The following is a 19,541-nucleotide window of genomic DNA, read 5'->3' as shown; positions in this document are numbered from 1 at the left end:
TTCTGTCATAACATTCAAAACACACATCAAAAAAAACCTCAAAAATTCTGGCCAGCTATAAACTCAATCCTTCACCCAGGAAAATCTACTACACCAACGCCAATCATCCACAACAATTCCAGTAGCATAGCTACAATTTTTAACAAACATTTTACTGAATCTATAATTGCCCTTTCCAAACAGCAAACTCCTACTCCTGATACCAAACCAGCCAAGTCTACAACTAGCAATGCCTCATTCCTTTCTTCCCAGTTCCTACAGCCACTATAAAAAGACTACAAGAGAAACTAAAACTTACTACACTAGTCATAGATAACTTACCCAGTGAATACCTCAAAACTGCAGCTGAATCTATAACATTCCCAGTATCAATCCTTATAAATAGATCCATTTTCGAAATCAAGGTCCCTCAACTGCGAAAAAATTCCCATGTAATCCCACTTCATAAAGGGGGACCCTTCCACAGAACTGACAAACTATCAGCCAATTGCCACTCTTTCACCTCTTTCTAAGCTACTCAAAAGGTGTATTCATCTCCAGGTCATGAAATTCTTACCGACAACCTTCTCGCAATCACTCAGCATGAGTTTCGCCCATCGCATAGTACCACTATATCTCTCTCTTATCCTTCACTAATACCAAAAACCATCACAGGAATAACAACAACTTTCTATCTGCCATCTTTCTAGAATTATCAAAAGCTTTTGATATGGTCTCCCCTAACTGAGCTGTCCTTCTCGCCATCTGCCGCAGCATGGTTTCATAACTATTTGTCTGGCCGTCAACAATCTGTTCTATGTCAGAGTGACTTATCTCCATGCCTTCCTTTAGTCATTGGTGTCCCCCAAGGATCTATCTTGGGCCCCCTCCTTTTCTCCCTCTTTACTAATAATCTACACACAGCTACTCCACATGGTTCTATAGTACAGTAAGCAGATGATTCAACACTTATCTGTGCTGCCACTTCTCTGTCAACTCTTCATTCTCAAACACAGGAATCTTTCACGTTTGTTGAAACATGGTTAGCTAATGGCCATCTAATCCTGAAACCAAACAAAACTGAATTATTACTCTTTTAACCTAACAAGGCATCTATCTCATGCCCAACATTTAATATAATAGCCAAAGACAATACTGTGATCTCCCCGACAACCCATACAAAGCTTCTTGGAGTGGAAATAGACAATACCCTAAAATTTGACTTGCATGTCTCCCTAACTTTAAAAAAGTCCATAGGAAACTTGGAAGTCTATATAGGCACAAAATGTTCCTGACCACAATAGCCAAAATTACATTAGCACAAACCCATCTGCTCTCCACTCTACTATATGCCTCTCCAATTTTAACTAAACTAAGGAAAACTGACCTATCTAAACTAGAAGCATGTTATAATAAAATTGCTAAGTTTGCATCAGACTACTCATATAGAACACATCATTGTACATCTTTAAGGATACTAGACTGGCTTGAGCTTCCCAACATTTTTCTTTGCAACCAACTCTAACTCACAAAATTGTAACACAACCAACTAGAACCCCTGCACTACAAAATCCCATCCTTCCTTACAGTTCCAGCAGAACACTTCGCTCTTAACAAGAACTTGCTCACCATCTCCAAGGCCAACAACACTGCAGGATAACCTTTATTTTCCAACTATATATCTTGTATATGGCACTCCCTTCCTAACTCCATTCTCTCAACCTCATCCACTAACCACTTTAAGCCATCACTTAAAAGCTTATCTAAAAATTAAGTGGCTGTGTTCCTGTACTAACCCCTCATGAGTGCTCTGATACATCACAGTTTACCCAAAGCCATATCCAACTTCTCCCCCGGTGTTTAATCCTTTGTTCCTACCGACCTGTCTTAACCTCATATCTTGACATAAGTCATGCCTACAAATAGTACTAGCTATGTTCAAAGCCTAGGTTTTTTGTCAAGATGTAACAAATTTGTATGTCCTTATGTATACTATTTTTGGTTTACGTTATATATTTTTTTTGATTATTGTAATGTGTGCATGAAAATTTACTGTTACTTGTGAAGCTTTTCTCTCCGGGCCCTGCTGTAAAAGGATCTGTGTCCAGTCAGACTTTCCCGGTAAACAAGTGTTAAATAAAATAAGTATTAAAGTGGAATGCAAATGACCTTAAAGGTGCAGTCAAAAGAAAAAGGTATTGAATTATTTTAGGACATGTAGAGTGCAAATAGCAATGTTACAAGAGACATATTTGGATAGAAATGTGCAGGATTTCGGGGTGAATTTTTGAGGCATAGGAAAGGGGAATAATAATACTGATTTCAAGAGGAGCTAAAGGGTGATAGAAGATGAAAATGGCCAATACTGGTAGATTTGTGTTAGTAAGGTGCTACTGTTAGGGAAGGAGGACTATTCTGACATGCATTTATAGTTTACTGTTATGGAGCTTAGGAGAATTTTGGGAAAATAATAAGCTTTTGTCATGAACTATTATTTATGGATGTGAATTGGAACCTGATTTATAATAAAGATTTATCAGGAGAACTAGAAGGGAAGATATTAAGTGAGTAAATTTCTGCAGATGTATATGAGAATATTTTGTATGGAAGATTCAGTAGCAGGAACTTATAAATAATGTACATATTATTTCCCAATGTGCAATACATGGAAACAACTGGAAGGAATTTATATTTCACAGGAGCATATGTATTTAACAGAAATCTTTGAGACCCATCCAGTAATTATATCATATCAGGCACCAATAGAAAGTAAGATGAAAAGACACAAGATAAAGATGGAAAAAATAAAACATAAGCTCTTTCCTACTTATCTGTTTCTTTGATAACTAAGTCTTCCTTAATTTCCAAAGCTGCTTCTGAGAAAATGTTAAATCATGCTATTCAGCTCCCTGTCTTATTTCCCAAATGATAAATGGTAGAAACTTCTTCATCTTCTGGATGGGACTTATAGCACACCTCTTATCTTTTGGGACACTTGTAGATGATGGTTTTAAAAGGCTGCCACTGTCAGAAAATCAAATAAACTTTTGTTTGCATAGAGTAAATGGGGTGTATCAGATGGCAGGTAAATTTCATCCAAATAGTGGAAGATCCACATTGTAATGAAAAGTCTGGCAAGAGTGTGGAAAGGAGTGGTGAGAGTACATTCCACCCAGACAACAGCTGTTCCAAAACTTTTTTTGGATACTATTTAAGCGCAGGACGTCGTTACATCTATCTGCTTGCAAAAATGTATTTTCTTTACAAGCTTTTTATGTTAGATTTTCTGTCCCAGAGCAGGTACAGCTAAATACATTTGCTCATATGCAGCCCTTAATTGATTTTGAGACTTCAATGAAAGAGCTGTCATCATCACTGGAGATAAAAGGGCAAGTTCTAAGGATAAACCAAGGGCCAGATTCAATAAAGCCTACACTAAGTGTACACTGTTCTGAGTGAAAAGACAACACAGACATAATGCACACCTTCTTCCTCCTAATTTTAGTTTTCCTACTGATATTCTTGCAGCTTTAAATATTGGCAGGGATTCATAAAGTTTATTGCAAAGTATATGCTACATGTACACTTAATGTAATCTTTCTGAGTGACTAGAAAGCACAAAAATGTGATAATTTTATTAAATGCATATTGTACACACTTAGTGTATATTTAGTGTAGGCTTTATTAAATCTGGCCCAAAGATGATTCTAGCCTGTGTGGGCTTTATGGCTCATGATCAACAAAGGCTAGAGCCCAACCATTGACATTACTAGCAACACTTAGACAAATGTAGGTACAAAGGCAGGAAAAGCCATAAGTTCTGACTAACTTATGAAGTTCTCTCTTAAAGATCTGACTTGAAATACTTACTTACATGAAACTTATCTTTATCTGCCTTCAGAGTATGTATTTCTGCTTTTATGAGCGGTAGCTACTATTGGCATTTGTGCTTCATAGGCCTGTTAAAATTGTAGTGGAAGATGAAAAATGTAAATCTCTGCTTTTCTTAACAATTTTTTTCACCATGCGGTTGATGATGTTGGAGTGTTTTGAGGTATTAATATTTTACTTTTTTCTCTTTTGATGTATGATTTCTGGAACTTCTTGTTTTACTAATTAATCCTGTTGTAATTTTTTTTCATTGCAGTCAATATTAAATGATAACTTTATCCCACCACCTCCTAGCCCAGAGGTGAAGATGCTGACTTGCTCTAAATGTGGTCGTGTTAACAACCTTAATGCTCGCTTCTGTGACTGGTGTGGATCTAAGGTGTGTAGATATAAATACATGTTACTGATTTTCACAGTTTTGCATAAAAGCATTTTGGCATCATTTATAGTTTCTATACTAGCTTATCTATAGGTTCATAGATTATAGGTTCATAGACAGTATTCTAATATAATACTTTTCTTTTAGCAGTACTACATTAAACAGTAAGTAGGATATCTGTGTGCTGAAACAAATAATTGTCCTTTACAACTTTTTACCATAGTATTTTGATAGGGTCTGTGGTCCAGTTAAGGAATCTGAAAATGTCACAGCACATGAATAGCACCAAACAATGTAACAAGTGTGGTTATTTCAACCAATATATGAAACAATAACTACTTGAGTAAATCTTTTCATTTTTTTATGTTACTGTTATTAAAAATAATCCTGATGAGAAGTTGAGTATCTTATTTCTTGTTTTAAATAGCAAACAATTGTACTGCCACCATAGAAATAAATCAACATCTAAAACAGGTATACAACACACACACACACACATACACACACACACACACACACACACACACACACACACACACACATAAATATATGTGTGTGTGTGTTTACATTTTGTTTTCCATTAGTGTCCACATAACAGTTCTCAAATATATACTTTTCTGATTCAGACAACATTTATTTTGCTATTTATGTTATTGTCAGTGTTGCCTAATCTTTCCAAACAGCTTTATAAAATATTGCTAGGGTACAATAGTGAAGGAAGTGTCAAAATTAATTTCATCTACATATTAATACTTTAACCTTCAACTCAAGCTTTGTTTAGTCCATTTCACACTGTCTTTGTATTTGGAGTGCAAGCTGGTCTCCATGTTTCTCCATTCCTTTAATTTCACATCCCCCTAGTTCTCTTAACAGAGCATTTAGTGTACCCAGCATATTTTTATTTCTCATCCAGTCAGTTTTCATTTCTTCCTCATTATCACAACAATAATGTTATAATACATATGTATCTGCGGTGCTTTCTATAGGTCAGTACAAAAAGCGTATTTCAGCAAACAGAAAATTGTGCCTGTAGCATTGCCATCACGTATGTGCACTGCATTCCTATCCATCTTCTCCCCAAACTACTACTCCTTTTAAAACCAGTCTTAATCCACTTATGTCCTATTCAAGAGAAATGAAAAAAAAGACAAATCTGGGGCAGTCTTGGACTTCACATTTCCAGTTTTAGGCTTGTTCTGCTAGCAGCATAGAATCAAACCAAAACATGAGAGAGACAGAGACAAAGAGAGAGAGAAAGAAAGATTGTTATCCACTTCTTTCATCCATTCATTACTTATGTCCACAAATACCATTTTATTTTCTTCCAGACCTCATTACCTTTATTGACAACAACACTAGTCAAGGAGATATTTCATTTGTTAAACCACACTTCTTAAAACACTACCATCACAAACGTGTTCTAGTTTGTAAAGCAGTGTGAGCACAAATGACACTTAATTTCCAAGCTCTCTATTAGTCTCACTGGCCTTGTATGTAAAGCTGTAGAATGTATTATCTCAGACCTCATGAATCTGGGCACTGAAAATCTCTTAACTATGAGCCCTAGTCAGTCAGACTTTGTCAAAGGCAAGTCTTGCCTCTTTAATGTCATAAATGTCTTTTAAAAAATTGCTGAAGCATTCGATCATGGTTATGAACTATATACAGCATATTTCAGCCTAGTCAAGGTTTTTGACACTATTCCTCTTGCAGGTATTATTGACAAACTTGCGAATCTGAATAGAACTCCTTTTGTTGCAAGTAGAATAGCTAAGTAGTTTTTTTGACATAACCAATGTGGTTAGAATCACAGGTGCCACTCTTAAAGGAAAGAGTTACAAGTGGTGTACCACAGGGCTTAGTGTTCAGCATTTTCCTGTTTGGTATCTGTTTATTGGAGCTTTCAGCCAGCAGTCCTGGCCTGTCAATATTTAAGTTTGCAAACAGTTGTATAATGGTGGTGGTATTTGTTCCTACACTCACAATTGCTTCAACGTGGTTCAGATTATGTGTACAGTTGGTGTAAGGACAATGGCCTCAAACTAAATGTAAACAATGTAATATATTTTTGGTGAACAGAGCATTTCCACATCATACCATATGGATGACACACCCTTCCAGATACTGTTGTAAAGGACCTAGGCACTGTTGTTGATAATTCCTTATATTTCTGACCTTAATGTCACTTTACTATACAGAAGGTCTTCTAGCTCACTCTTTTAATTTCAAAATGCATCTCCTCTAGAGCCAAAGAAGTCTTAATTCCTCTTTACTCATCTCTTGTCAGAGTCATTATTGAACATAATGACCACTTTAAGGTGATTTTCTTTTAATTTTTCTTATTTGTTGACTATATAAGCCCATTGGATACAACTGTCTTTTTTCAAGGGGTGATCCAGGAGTACGATATGGTTAAGCGGCTTGTTTACAGTGTCACAGTAGGCAAATGAAAATGCAAGGAATCAAACCATGTATCCTGGGCACAGGAAAGGGCTCATTAATACCTCATAGATTTAGTCCTTTGCTCTAACTACTAAAGCCTCTAAACACATTACTCAGCTTGAGAGACCTCAAAGATTCCCAACCAAAAGATCAGTGGCCTCAAACCTGAGAGTTATCCATACAGACTGGCATCTCTCTCTCTGCTCTCTGTCCCTGGTCTTTTTATAGCCTCATCTGTGTGATATGCATATAGCCTTTTGAGATACTAAAGGTCTGACCCTTCTTGATCTCCTATTCCTTGGCAGAGTAAATGGTTCCTGAAATACCTTTTTAAAAGATGCAAGTCTTCAACAGAAAAGTAAGAAGTATTAGTATGATATATTCATATTCCATGATGTCTCCACCATTGGAACAAACTTCCACTATATGCCAAACAGTGCAAATGATAACACCACAGCCCAGAGGTAAAAGATAAAAGCCCACAGAAAAAAATTAGAAAAATAAAACCCAGAATCTTTATCACTGAGAAGAATCTGCCTGTAAGCACTTTTATCTTCAAAAAGGCTTCATCAGACTAAGAGAAGATTACCTTTAAGCAAGCTTAAGTACTAACTGACATAGTTCCCATGATTTAAACCCACCAGTCTTTAATGAACAAATGCTCACCTTATTAACACCCCCTTGAAATTAACTACTTCATTAATGGCTGGATATTTACAAGTATTAAAATGCACCTGATAAATGTACTCTATAATATCAGTGCAGACTAATTAGGCTGCTAGGTCTATAGTTCCTGGAGTAAATGTTAGGACCACCCTTGTGGAGTGACATCACAGTAGCTGTGCTCCACTCCTGTGGCTCAAGGCCAATTGTTAGGCTCAAGTTAGAGGTTTGGGAGTGGTTCCATCAGTACTTTAGTGCTATTTATTAGGCAACAGGGTTTATTGTCAGGCCTCATGGATGACATAGTCTTCATTTTCATTTTGGAGAAGACCTACAGTACATATTCTTTCAGATGATTGGTAGCTTAATTCCATCAGGAATAACTGGGCTTGGAATAGATGTCTCTTAAGTTGGCACTAAATTTATTTGCCAGTATATTGACAATATCCATTGGATCAGAGTAGGTAGTATCATTATAAATAAGCTCTGAACAATGTTGGGTGTTATGACACAACTAAAGAAGGATTTGTAGTTGTCTTTGGCTTATGTAGTTAATCTGAGTTCACAGAATGACATGGTTTTCTTGATATCCTTTTTTCATTTTTTGATTTTTGCCTTAGTTTTGGGGTTCTTTTGTTCTGCTGTATAGGTTTAGAAGTTCCTTCATTTTATTATATAGTTTATTAATGCTTGAGGATGACCACACTATTTTGCTTTTAAATCTTTCCATTCATTTAGAGCTAGTTGGGACTGTCAATTTAATAGATTTTGCCCAGGTGTGAATAGAACTTGTCTTCATAACTGTTTGAACTATCAGCATTATGGGTGAAACCATTATACTCAAATCTGGAAACTTCATCATGGAATTGCAGGAGTTTTGTACATTTAAAGTCCTTGAAATCTATGATTTTTGTATCTGACTGCTTGGAGATTTTGATGGTTAAAGTTACTAGTTTGTGGTCTGATTTGAACAGTGAGGGGATACCTTAGCGATGGTACATACAGATGATAAGTTTGTCAGGACCAGGTCAAGTATGTTTTTGTTTTTTTTTGTAGTGAACTAATCAACAGTCTGGTCAAGGGAGTTCTTGTTTATAAAGTCTAACAATTTTGAGCATATACTTAATTTCTGGTATAGGCCCCCAGTTTATCAACAGAATTACAAATCATCTAGAATATTAGCATTCCTGCTTATAGGGAGCTCATCAAGAATATTTAGAAATGTTGTATGAGTTTTCTGGAGGCATAGACTGGGACCTATAAACTTCAACAAAGCATAGGGGAATGGAATGCAAAACTGAAGGCAGATGGAATGAAACTAAGCACAGATAAGTCAGTGGTAATGGCAGCAAATTGAAGAAATCAGAAGAAGCTGAGAATTCAGACAGAAGGGAAGATAGTGGAATAGGTAAATAGCTTCAAGTATCTGAGAGGGGTGGTTGAGGAGAAGGGTAGTCTGAATGAAGAGGTCAAAGCTAGAATCAGAGGGACTGCAGCCAACTGACAAAGAGTCTCGGGTGTAGTTTATGACAGAAAAATGCCAAAGAAGCTGAAAAGTAAGTTGTGCAAGACAGTGGTGTGACCAGTACTACTGTACAGAAACCTGGATGGTAAAGGCAGAACAGATAAAGAAGCTAGAGATGATAGAAATTAAATGTCTGAGAAGGGTGGTAGGATGCACACTGTGGGACAGACAAAGAAATGAGAACACAAGAGTAGAAGCCAGAGTAACTCAAATTGCAGAAAAGATCAAAGAGAATAGATTATGGTGGTTCAGACGCATGCAGTAAAGCAGAAGACAGTCTGATGAAGAAGAAGATTTGGGACAGATGGGGAGAAGATAAAAGGAAATGAAGATGTCCAGCAAAGAGGTGTATGGATTGTGTAAAAGAAGATCTGTGACCATCAACCATGAGTGTTAAATAAGGCAGGAATGTGGCATTGATCAAGAAAGATGGTGACAGTTAACATGATACCCCAACCACATGCAGAAAATAGGAAAAAGAGAGCTGATGATGATGATGATGATATTGATAGAGTGGACTCTATAGCATGATATGACCTGATAGATGATCCTATTTAGTGAGATTTGAATCTCTATAAGGTCTGCCTGTGGGTCTCAAGTTATCTGTCTTGAGGTAATGTGGTTTATAATGAATATGGACATGCCACCACAATTTCCTTCAGGTCCAACTGAGTGGTAAGCACAAAATTTGGGGATTGAGGGAGTGTACTTAAGGCACTTAAGCCACATTTCTGTAAGAAAACATTCATGAGTGTCCTCCAAATGCAGGAGGGATTCAGGGTCTGTCATTTTGTTGATTAGACTTCTAAAAGATCTTACTTGAATAATGAAAAATAAGGAGGGTATGAGAGAAGCACTGCTAAGGGTAGAAAGGAAACTGGAAAATGTGGGGTTAAGGCTAAATAAAGAAAAGATATAGGTGGGAAAGTTTTAGAGTTGTAGCGAAGATAGGAAGATAGCATTTTTTCATTGAGGGAAATAAGAATTTTGGGAGTTAAAATCAGAAAATAAAAATACTAGGGCAGCAGTGGAGGGAGATGAAAGAAGAAATAAAAGATGTGACAGATATGTAGAAGTTTTTCAAATGCAGTACAGGAAAATGTGTTATATTATATCTAAGCTATTTCATCTGGGAGAGATTTATCTATTTCTAGTGAAGAAAGAAAGAGATGTTGGAGAATTGGCCCTCCTGTAATAACAAGAACCAGGTTAAACCCTTTTAAAAGGGGTGTTTTACAGTGAGAAATATGATGGGAATTAGGTTTAATAAACGCAGTAGTATACATGATATCTTTGCAGTTATTTTAAGTATTTTATTTTAAATACTTTTATTGAATTATCACTTGCTACATAGGCAAATTTACATTTATATAAAAGTAATGAAATTGTATTAACAAGTTTACATTTACAAACATTATATTTCACATATATTGCTATATATCATATAACCTAAGCAACATTACATACATTATTCAATTCCTGCCCTTTTTTAAACAAGAAACATCTTTATTAAACCATCACTAATGATACAGGCAATCATACTTTTATATAAATGAAAACAAACTGCTCTGACATAATCCTAGTTGCAAGCATTTTACATCACAAACCATACTAACATACTCCCAATTGCAAACATTATACATCAGTTATAATCTACCCAAACATTTTCAGTCAAAAATTCCATAGCTTATTTAAGTTCTGCCTTCTTTTAAACCTCATTCCTCTCCTGTATGTATTTTTCCCACAATTCCCATTTCTTCCTATGTAGTTTGTGCCTACCCTTTTCTAAAGATCCATTCAATACTTCTTGTATAGCTGGTTTTGATTTCCATTTTTGAGTAATTGCTTGTTTGGCAGCCACCATAATTAGAGCAAGACCTTAACATGTCTAGGCAATTCCAGTTCTGTATTATAGCTCAGGAAAAATCATCTCCCTCGTCACAGCAATCCACCCACCCAGCATCTCTGATAGTGCATCCTATAGGGAATCCCTAAAGTCCACCAACTCACTGCACTCCCAGAAAATATGTTTCCAATTACCTGTTTCTTCCCTGTCACACCCCCAACATTTGCTGTCTACCTGAGGAAAAATTCTCTGGAGTCTAGTTGGGGTATAAAAATACCTAGGTAAACATTTCCAAGCAAAAATCCCAAATCTTCTACATTTTGTTGCATATGTGGAAGACATACATATATCCTCCCATTGTTTCTTTGTGAATTACTTATCCAAGCTCTCTTCCCAATCCTTCTAACTTCCTCTGATTGATTTTTATAGTTATCATGCAATATTTTATACAATGTAGTAATTATTCCCTTTTATAATGGCAGCTTCTGTTCTAGATTCTACTAAAAGCTATACCAATGCTGGTCTTTCATTTAGGACTGTCTATTTCTTTCTCCTTGCCTATACTCTGATATAAATCCTAAAAAGGAATGGCAATCTCTAACCTGCAGTCCAGATAAATTCTTGGCATCTTCCCATTCTATCATTTTCCCCTCTCTAGTTATATGCTCCCAGTACCTTGGTTTCTTTGTCAGTTTTCTCCAATAAATTCCAGCCCCCTCTTGCCTATTTTGTATATACCTAATTGTATAGGGAAACATCCCAGTTGGCAGAATCTCCTTTCTCCATTCCCTTGTTGGCTAAGTTCTTAGGATACTTTCTTCTACCTTATGGATATAATATTCTGTTTGGTTATTGTTATTCTATTTAAAGGCCTGCATCCAAAATCCCAGTCTCTCCTTGTTTCTTGAGCTTTCCCTTGTTTCATCATTATCCCTTTCCACTTTGAAATATAGCTTTCTGCTTGTGCTATGTATAGGATCCTTAACTGTGTAGTTCTGAAATACCCCTTCAAATCATGTAATCCCAATCTGCCCTTCCCCACCCAGATAAAGTCCTTTAGCTCATTATTAATTGCTCTCCATAACTTCTCCTCTGGTTGATAAAAATATGCTTGACCTGTGTATAGGATTAATGAGACTAAAAACATTTTAACTGCTTGTATCTTACTGTCCATTTCCATATAACAAAACTTCCATTTTCTCAGTTTTTGTATTATCTTTTGTTTAGTCTCTTTTTACATATCTTTAGCTGCCACACCAGAAGCATTTTTAATCCATACTCCTAAAAACTTCATTTTATCATGTCCCCATAAATATGGATATTGCTGAGCCAATTCATGTTTGGGTACATAAGTTATTGCCTTTGCTTTAGCTTCATTAATGTTGTACCCCAAAAAGATTTGAAACTCTCAAAATGTTCCACAACACTGTAATGTCTCTTTCTGGTTTTATCAGGTATAAAATAATATCATCTGCAAATAGAGACAGATTTCTTGACTACCATATCAATTATATCCTTGAGTTTCTGAGTCTCTTATTTTCTTTGCCAGTGGTTCTAAATGTAATGCAAATAATAAAGGGGAAAGAGAACACCCCTGCCTGGTTCCTCTGCTCAAGCAGAAATTATCAGAAAGGACCCCACCCACTTTAAATTTGCCTTTGATCCCTTGTATATCCTCCCAATCAATCTTATATATTTTTTTCAGGAAATGCAAATGCTTCCATTGCCCTGCTCATAAAGTCCCAGTTTACTCTGTCAAATGCTTTATCTGTGTCAAGACCCACCAACAACAATAGTATTTTCTTACATTCTGCTTCCCTCTGAATTATCACTGTTCTGCTAATATTGTCAAATGTTTGCCTCCCCTCCACAAACCCACACTGATCCATATCTGTTACTTTTGGCATTACTTTTGCCATTCTTATAGCCATGAACACATTATTATCATGGTTTAGTATTGAAATGGATCTGTATGAAGCTGGATCTGATGAATTTTTACCCTCTTTAGGTATTAGAGCTGCTACTACTTTCTTCCAGGATGTTTTTAAAATACTCTTCTTAAAATACTGTTAAACAAAATCTTCCAGATCTTTCCCTCCTAGCTTTCAAACTTCCATAGGAATACCATCTATTCCTGAGGACGTTCCTGTAGATTGGTTATACATTATAATTTTTATCTCATCTCCTCCTATCCTAAATGTTAGTAATTGAGCCTCATCTGCAGTACTTCTAACCTTGGCATATTTAATTCATCCAAAAGCATTTCCATTTGTATCTTTTCTTGAGTTCCATATTTCTCTGTTTTATACAGACTTTCATAGAATTTCCAAAAAGAATCTAATATCTCTACGGGATCTCTTGTTACCTTCCTTGTTATACGCTCCCTAAGCTTGGTGATGGCCCTTTCTACTTTCTGTTGCCTACGCCTTTGCATTAAAATTTATTTGCTCTAGTGTTATTATCAAAAAACAGTTGATTAACAGCAATCTTTCTAAACTCGTGTATATTATCGAGGTAATCCCTTATTTTCTGCTTAGCATTATGCAGTCGATCCTCTTCTGTGAGATTATCCCAATTCTGCAGTACTTTAACATTTGTCAGTCCCTCTAAATAATTCTTGTTCCTTCCTAACCATAGCTGTCTTTCTTTTATTTCCACCCTACTTTTACACTCCACTTTAATTTCATCCCACTCGCTAGCTGTGTTTTCAGAAGTACTTTCTATCATTTTAAATAGCTCCTGGATAATCTCCACTACCCATTCTTTAAATTCTTCTCTTTTCAACAGATACATGGGAAAGCACCAGTGTCTTATTTTTATTTCATTACCCTATGTTTTTATTTTAGTTATTATTGGTATATGATCTGAAATAATTACTGGATGCATATCAAGACCTTCATTTAAATGCACATGTTCCTGTGAAATGTAAATTCTGTATAGCCTAGCCCAGTTTAATATCTTGGGAAATAATATGTAAATTCACTCTGAACTCCTATTACTGATTTCCTATCTTCCATTCCAAATATTTTCATATTTTTTTTCAAATATCTACCCTCTTTTGTTATACTTTGCCTTTTGGGCCCCCCAGACACATCTTCACTGCTGCAAATCAAATTCCAGTCCCCACCTATAAGTAATATTACTTGCTGAAAACTAATTATTTCTCCCAGAATTTTCTCAAACTCTATTATAGCAGTTTTAGGTGGAATATAAATACATACCAATGTAATCTTCCTCCTTTGCCAGTAGCCCCTTAGGACTACAAATCTACCATTGTTATCTTTTTCATCATCTTCTATCACTATTGGAGCTCCTCTTGCAATTAATATAAGTACTCCTCTTTTCATTTTTCCTAGGAGTTCTGCTGAATAACCATCCCGAAAACCTTTCTTTATCAAATTCATATGTTAACTTCTTTCCAAATGTGTCTCTTCTAACATAGCTATTTGCACTCTACATTTTTAATATAGTTCACTAATCTTTCTTTTTTGTATTCGTCTGTAAGGCCATTGACATTTAAAGACATTACAGAAAGCATCACTGTATTAAAATGTTATTATTCCCACCTTTTATATATAGCACCTTTTTTGTTAAATGTCTAGTTCCAGCTTTTGTGTTACTTCTATCTTACAAACGTTTTGCTTTTTTGAAAACCCTCAAAAAAATCTCCCCAAAACCTATTCATTTAATACTAAAACACAAAACTATGTACATCTTCAAATATTAAAGTTGTACCCTCCTAATAAGAACAAATGTCTAAAAATTGGCAGCCACACTCACAAACATGAGTTAACCTAAAAGAAGGGTTATCCATGCTAAGACGCATGGTGCAGCCTGTACTTCTACTAAGTGCTAACTGATTTTGTCTTATCTTTATGTCTGGTCCAGCTGGGTAAACCCTGAATGCTTTCAGAGAACATTATCTCCTAAACAGCTTCTCTTTTCTTTTTTCTTCCCTCACCAGCCAATCACTTTCCACCAGACTGTAACCCATTTCTCTTTATCAGATTGTCTCCATGGAGACATGAGAATCAGACAGCCAATTTCTCATTATCAGATTGTCTCCATGGAGATGTGAGAACCAGGCAATAATTTTCTCTTTATCAGATTGTTTCCATGGACACATGAGGGCCAGATACATAATTGCTACCAAGCATACACTCATCCACCAGAAATAGCCTTAAAATATTCAATAATCGTCTTCATTCACTTGCCCTCTCCCAAAACCCACCACCAAATCAATCCAAGGTCCTCAATCCAGTCATTCCCACATGCAAGAACAAGAAAAAGTACATCAGCTTCTCCTCTTTCATGTTCTTCCAAACAGGCCTTTTTTTAAACATTGCAGTGTCCACATTTCTCTAAACTGAACAAGAAGAAAGAGAGAAGGAAGAAAGAAAGGGGGAAAAAAACAGCAGCACCCATTTGCAATCACCATTACACTTAAAATAGCTGAGAAAACTGTACTTTATAGCATGCAAAGAAAAACCACACACCACAAAAACAGTACTATTAAGAAAAATAAATGTTATCTTTACTTACAGTTAATTTTCTCCCCTCTCTCCCCCTCAGCAGTGAACTTTTCCAAACATTAATGACATGAAGCAGGACATATACTTGAGTCCCCCACTAGTCCAACAAATTCTGAAAAAGTGCAATATTTCCACATTTTCTTGTTCTGTTATATTTCTCAAATATAATTATTGTATTATAATCTCACATTGTTACTGGTTTTATTACTGTTCATTTCCATCTCCCAAATCCTGTCTCTGCTTCATTTCCAATGTACTCTTAATTTTCCTAGTCAGCTATCATGCTCCTGTCCTTCTCTCCTACATTTTCCATTAAAATGCTGGAAAAGGTTTCACAGGTACAGTCTTTCTGTGGTCTTTATTACCAGAAGAACAAGAAGCAGAAACTCCTCTTGTTTCACAGCTCACATTTTGTTGGACAAACATTTGTATTTCCTCCTTAGCATGTACTTCTTCGAAAAATTATTTTGTCCCTCCAGGGAAGATCTTGAAGACAGCTGAGTACAGAAGTTTGAATCTCACACTTGTGCCTCAACATTCCCTGAATAGCAGAATGAATTTACTCCTCTTCTTCCTGGTGTACAATGAGTAATCATTCTCCATAAACACTCTGCTGCCTCCCACTTTTAGTATTTTGTCTTTCTGCCACTGTTTTGTCCGAATAAGCTCCTGCTGGTAGAATTGCATATTTACTATATTAAAGGTCTAGGTTGCTGTCTCATAGCTAGATTTGGAGCATACACGTGCGCCCTTTCAACTAACAACTCCTGCTGTGGAATACCAGTCCAGTTGTTTATTTGTCCTTTCATGAAGTCTATTCCTTCCAACTTCTTTGGTAAAGCTGAAAATCTCAGGTTTTCCCATTGTGCTTTGTCCTCTAATTCTATTATTTTTTGAAATATCTCTTCCTGAGCAGTATCATATTCAGCCAGCGTTTCCTTCATTTTGATCTCTGGTTTTTGCAGCTTTATCACCTCATCTAAATATCTGTTTAAAGCTTCTTCTGTTTTTCCAGCTTTTTGTTGTTTGTGTTGGGATACTCCATCAGTGTTTTGTTTATTTTAACAAGGTCTTTGTGCAACCTTATAACCTTCCTGTAGGTTACTGGAAGTCATGTCTGGAGGTTGCATTGCTTTTTGCAGAGTAGCTACAGAACTTTCCCCAGTCAGTGTTTCTACCTCACATTTTGTAGCTGATTTTTTCCAGGTGTGCTGTATTTCCTTTTTTCCTGGCATCCAGGCAGTACACTTTCTAGAGCCAGTTACTGAAATTTACCCATAAACGCAAAAGTCTACTGGTCTTCTCTGTTGAGTTTCTGTTTTCACACTGGGAGAGCTAGAGTTAAGCTGTTACTTAATGTGCAGCCATCTTGTAAGTCTCTCTGCAGTTATTTTAGGTATTGGTTAGGATATGACAAGAAGGAAAATTCATAGTGGGTAATGTGTAGCGTAGTGTAGTGAAACAGTATCAGGACATCTGGGCAGAAGTGTAAACTAGTAAAAAAGTATAGTATAACTAAAAAGTATGAGTATGTGAATAAAATGAGATAGTGAAAGATAGAGTTAAGGACAGGAAATTATAAATTAAGGAATAGTACAAATGATAATGGAGAAATATGTTAAACCTTGGTAAAGGTTAAATGAAGGAGGAAGGCAAGGAGAAGTAATGTGATAAATAAAAAAAACAGGTTTTAAAATAATTGAGGAAGCAGCAGATTGTGGATATTATCTGCCCATTAACAGGTAACTTAATTAATAACAAAGTCTAAACAGCAGAATGAATTACTTTGCGATATATGTAAAGTAGAGGAGACCATTGAGGGTAGTATATGGAAGGATTCAAATGTTTTGGAAAAAATCAAGACAGAATATCAACATGACTGTTTTAAGAAATGAATTTGAGGATGACATTGTATGGGGCATTTGAAAATGTGAGTATGATCAAGACAGAAAAAGTAGCAAGAGTTTTGTGTAGTGCTGCATGCATTTTATGGAAATGTAGATGTGAGGAATTACTGTCCAGTAAGATGTGGGATTGTGATGTTATTTTAAGACGAATTTGAAGGTGGTTATTGCAAAAGAGTGGTGGATGTAGGAATGTATATAAAGTGAACATGTTGAAGGAGAGAAACAAATATAAATGATATGTGTGTAAACATTGAATGAATAAGTATATAATAAACCTCCCCTACTCTTTTTGATAAGTATATCCACCTGAGATACCAGCAACTCAGGCAGCTGGGACCTCAATGTAATGACAAGCACACCTGACTTTGTGACAGTAGTGTTAAATGGAAAGGTGTGGAAGTAGACAGGAGACTCCAAGTCATAATAACAGAACTAGTTGATGAATTTCTCCAAGAAAATCAAACATTTTACATTCATAAAACTGTAGTAGTAAATGATAACACCTGGCAATTTACCAATGTAAGCCAGTGTTGATTGCCTGTCATCACTAGTGACACTTTATATACATGGTCTCCATTAGTCAGTGTTGGCTTGAGCTCAGAGCTGTTTTTCTTGCTACTTTGAAACAATTAATTCCTCAGCTATATATTCTGCTGTACAAAAGTGCCAGTTGCATGTTAACTTTTACTTCCTGCCATTTATAAATTGTTACGATTACTCATGAAGGTTACTTCATCCAGCTGTCATTGAAATGGTACTATCTTCACATAACTTTCAGAACAGGTATGCTTGTGATAGAAACATTGCCTCAGAAGGCTTTCACCTTAAGTGTTCATTCTGTCAGGGATAAGATAATGGTTGTGATATGTAGGAATGCTGTTAAAAGATAATGAAACTACAAAACCAAAAGTTTAAATGCATTACAAACTTATTTGGGTAAATGAGGCTTATATAAATGTGAGAAAGTTTCAAAATCACAAAGGACATACTAGATAGTACACCAGTATGTTAGTGTTATTCTCTGAGTGCTAAACTCTCACCAGTCCATTTTCCAGATGGGGTGCCTTCTATAAGTATATTTTTCTGTGTCAGTGGGTTTTGCCAGAGGATCTGTTTTTTTTTCCACATCTCAAAGATGTGCCAGTAGGATGAACTGGTAATCCTCCAAACTGTCTTGTAAATACAGTACTGTACACATGAGCATATGTCCATCCTCCAATGATTTGCATCCCCACCAGGGCTGGTTCCTCACCTTATGCCTGTTACCTACCAGGATAGCCTCTGGCTGCATGTGACCTTAAATAAGATAAAACTTGTATTAAAAAGTGGTGCAGTGGTAGTGTTGTCACATCACAGCAAGAGGTTCTCCAGTTTGATTCTTGGCTGGGATGTCCTCCCTGTGTTCTTGTGGGTTTCATAGGTTCATAGGTAGTTACTAGGCTATCGGGCCTAGGGCCTATACAAGCTTAGCCAAAAAGGTACCCTGGCTTTTGCCACCCAAGAAAATTATTTTCCTGTGCCCCTGTCGAGCAGAGCCACAGAGGTGATCCCCGGGGTGAATTTCCTATTTCCCATCCAATCATCAATATTTTTCTTGAAGAGTGCTATTGAGGAGCTTTGTTTGATATAGCTAGGTAGTTTGTTCCAGAGTATGAGAAGTCTCTTGGACAGGAATCTATCCATCCAGCATGTGCTGTTTATTGTGGTGACAAGGTTTAGGTCCCTAGAGCATGTAGCTCGGAGGGATTGGGATTTCTTTAAGTAGAGCATGTCCAACAGCTCTGGGTTTGAGCTTGTATGCTAGGCTAGGCTAGGCTTGTATATAGCATTGTATGTTGGGCAGTGATCGCCTCTGAGTAGGCGATATGCGATGGAGTAAAGCTGGAGTTTTTTGAGATGGTCTGCGTAGGGCATCTGTTTGAGGCCGGTAATCCTCTTTGTGAGATATTTCTGTGGCTTTTCCAGTTGTTGTAGATGTCTTGTGAGGTACATACCAAAAGGGGGATTGTACTCTATAATGGGTCTAATGAGTGATGAGTAAAAGAGAACAATGACCTCTTTTTTTCCTGGATGAGAAACGTTTTGGGATGAGGTGTGCCACATAGAATGATTTCCTGACTACTGTAGCGATGTGATTATCAAAGGAGAGACTACTATCCACCTGTGTCTCAAGGTCTCTTATCACACTTTCGGTGTTAAGTAGACTACCACCTATGTGGTAGCTCGTGGGTACAGAGTTTTTACCAAAGGGGATGACAGTGCACTTTTTGTCATTGAGCTTGAGGCCATGGTTTTGATATCAGGCATCTGTCTCATTGAGGCCGTTTTGTAGGATGTCCACATCGTTAGTATTTCAGTCATGGCTCCTGGTTTGCAG

At 36.5% G+C, this 19,541-nt stretch overlaps 1 protein-coding gene across 1 annotated transcript in view; it reads left to right on the top strand.

Moving 5' to 3' along the window:
* The window catches only part of DZANK1 (double zinc ribbon and ankyrin repeat domains 1), a 1,792,612-nt gene that overhangs the window by 737,140 nt on the left and 1,035,931 nt on the right, over positions 1-19,541 (top strand). The window contains exon 11 of the mRNA XM_044056983.1: positions 4,127-4,249. Within this exon, the coding sequence (XP_043912918.1) occupies positions 4,127-4,249 (123 nt within the window). The remainder of the gene's footprint in view (positions 1-4,126; positions 4,250-19,541) is intronic.

This window comes from Protopterus annectens, chromosome 1.part2 (assembly GCF_019279795.1).
Source record: "Protopterus annectens isolate FY-2018-M chromosome 1.part2, PAN1.0, whole genome shotgun sequence".
Lineage (NCBI taxonomy): Eukaryota > Metazoa > Chordata > Ceratodontiformes > Protopteridae > Protopterus > Protopterus annectens.
Note: the sequence above shows the minus strand (reverse complement) of the source record. Positions and strands in the feature narration are given on the sequence as shown.